General features: G+C 58.2%; 1 protein-coding gene across 2 annotated transcripts in view; it reads right to left on the reverse strand.

The window, feature by feature from the left end:
• LOC105565105 (glutaminyl-peptide cyclotransferase) overlaps positions 1-1,236 on the reverse strand; it is a 4,684-nt gene extending 3,448 nt beyond the window's left edge. The window contains exon 1 of one of the 2 annotated variants that reach the window (XM_012018014.1): positions 1,153-1,236. Coding sequence is in view for 1 of the 2 variants with exons in the window: in XM_012018013.1 (XP_011873403.1) it covers positions 111-206 (96 nt within the window). In the remaining variant the exon portion in view is untranslated. Of the gene's footprint in view, positions 1-110; positions 428-1,152 lie in introns of those variants that run through there. The other variant, XM_012018013.1, reaches the window with a different exon arrangement.

Genomic DNA, 1,236 nt, shown 5'->3' on the forward strand with positions numbered 1-1,236 from the left:
GGGGGAGAGAGAGAGAGCTGATAAACAATGAAAATAATCGCGGAGGGACCTCCCTCCTCCGCGAAATTGGACGTTCGAGGAGGGAAGGTGCGACGTTCGCGCTTACATACTTTTTCTCTCGACAGCGGTATCTCCCTCGGGCGATCCCGCTCGGCCGCGTGCCGCGACACGGCGACGGTCAGGAGGAAGATGCATAGCGCGATCATATCCGTGCTCCGTGGCAGCCGCGCGTCGACTGAGCGCGGCGCGATGCGAAAAGGACGAGAGCTCCGTTTCTCTCGGCCGAGCTCCCCATCTTTCCTGCCTCTCTCGCACCGACGCGACGCCGCCGCGACGCCGACGCCTGTCTCACCTCGAGGAGGGGTAACGCATCGCCGCGCATCGCGAAAGATCGTCTTCACGAATGCGCAGTGGACGAAATGCCGATCCCACACGCTGCCCCCCGCTGACGTCGCGTCGCGTTCGACGGCGAGGGGGGCGAACAATGGTACAAATACAGCTGCACTTTCGTGCTGCACTGCCGACGGCAGTGTCGAAGGCTCTGTGTGCATTCGCGTTTACGCGGTGACCGCCGCAATAGCGTCGTTCTATTGTCGTTGCGCATTAGACATCAAACGAAGATAGAGCGATGCATCTACGACCCTCGCTGCGCAAACGAATGCACACTCTGGCTGAACGATCTAACATATCGGAATGTGAAGGACGTAAAAGGATTGTACTTTGTAACGCCAAGTAGAGGAAAGTCCCCTATTATGAGATAGGATCCTAATAATGGGATAGCGTGAATGTATTGCCCTTGGAGCGAAATCTGTTTAGTGAAAAATTGATTGTTAGATCGCGTAATCGTTGCGAGAAAAGATTTGCGATTGAATTTGGGTGTTGAAAATCTGCTGCCTATAGTGCGCGCGACGCGCGGTCGAGCCGCCGACCGCCGCACGACGAGCCGCGGCGCGCGATTGGCCGCGCGCCGCGGCGAGCCCCCCGGATCCAGCCAGTCGCGCTCGCCGGCTAACGGCCGGCGGCGGCTCGAGCCGCCGCACCGTCGCGTGCCCTTGATCGTACACTGAGTAGCGTAAATAACGTTTTTATTACCTTCCGCTTGAGTTAACGCGTGATTCTCAATTGTTTTTTTCGACGTTTCAACGTACGTACCGAGGTGAATCAGAAGTCAGTCGCCCGCGGGACCTCGAGTCGATAGGACGTGTTTCGTGCGTCGCACGGCCGGTCGAGCCGCCG

The sequence above is a fragment of the Vollenhovia emeryi genome, unplaced genomic scaffold (genome assembly GCF_000949405.1).
Source record: "Vollenhovia emeryi isolate VEMERY1.0 unplaced genomic scaffold, V.emery_V1.0 DF939155.1, whole genome shotgun sequence".
In the NCBI taxonomy this organism is placed as follows: domain Eukaryota; kingdom Metazoa; phylum Arthropoda; class Insecta; order Hymenoptera; family Formicidae; genus Vollenhovia; species Vollenhovia emeryi.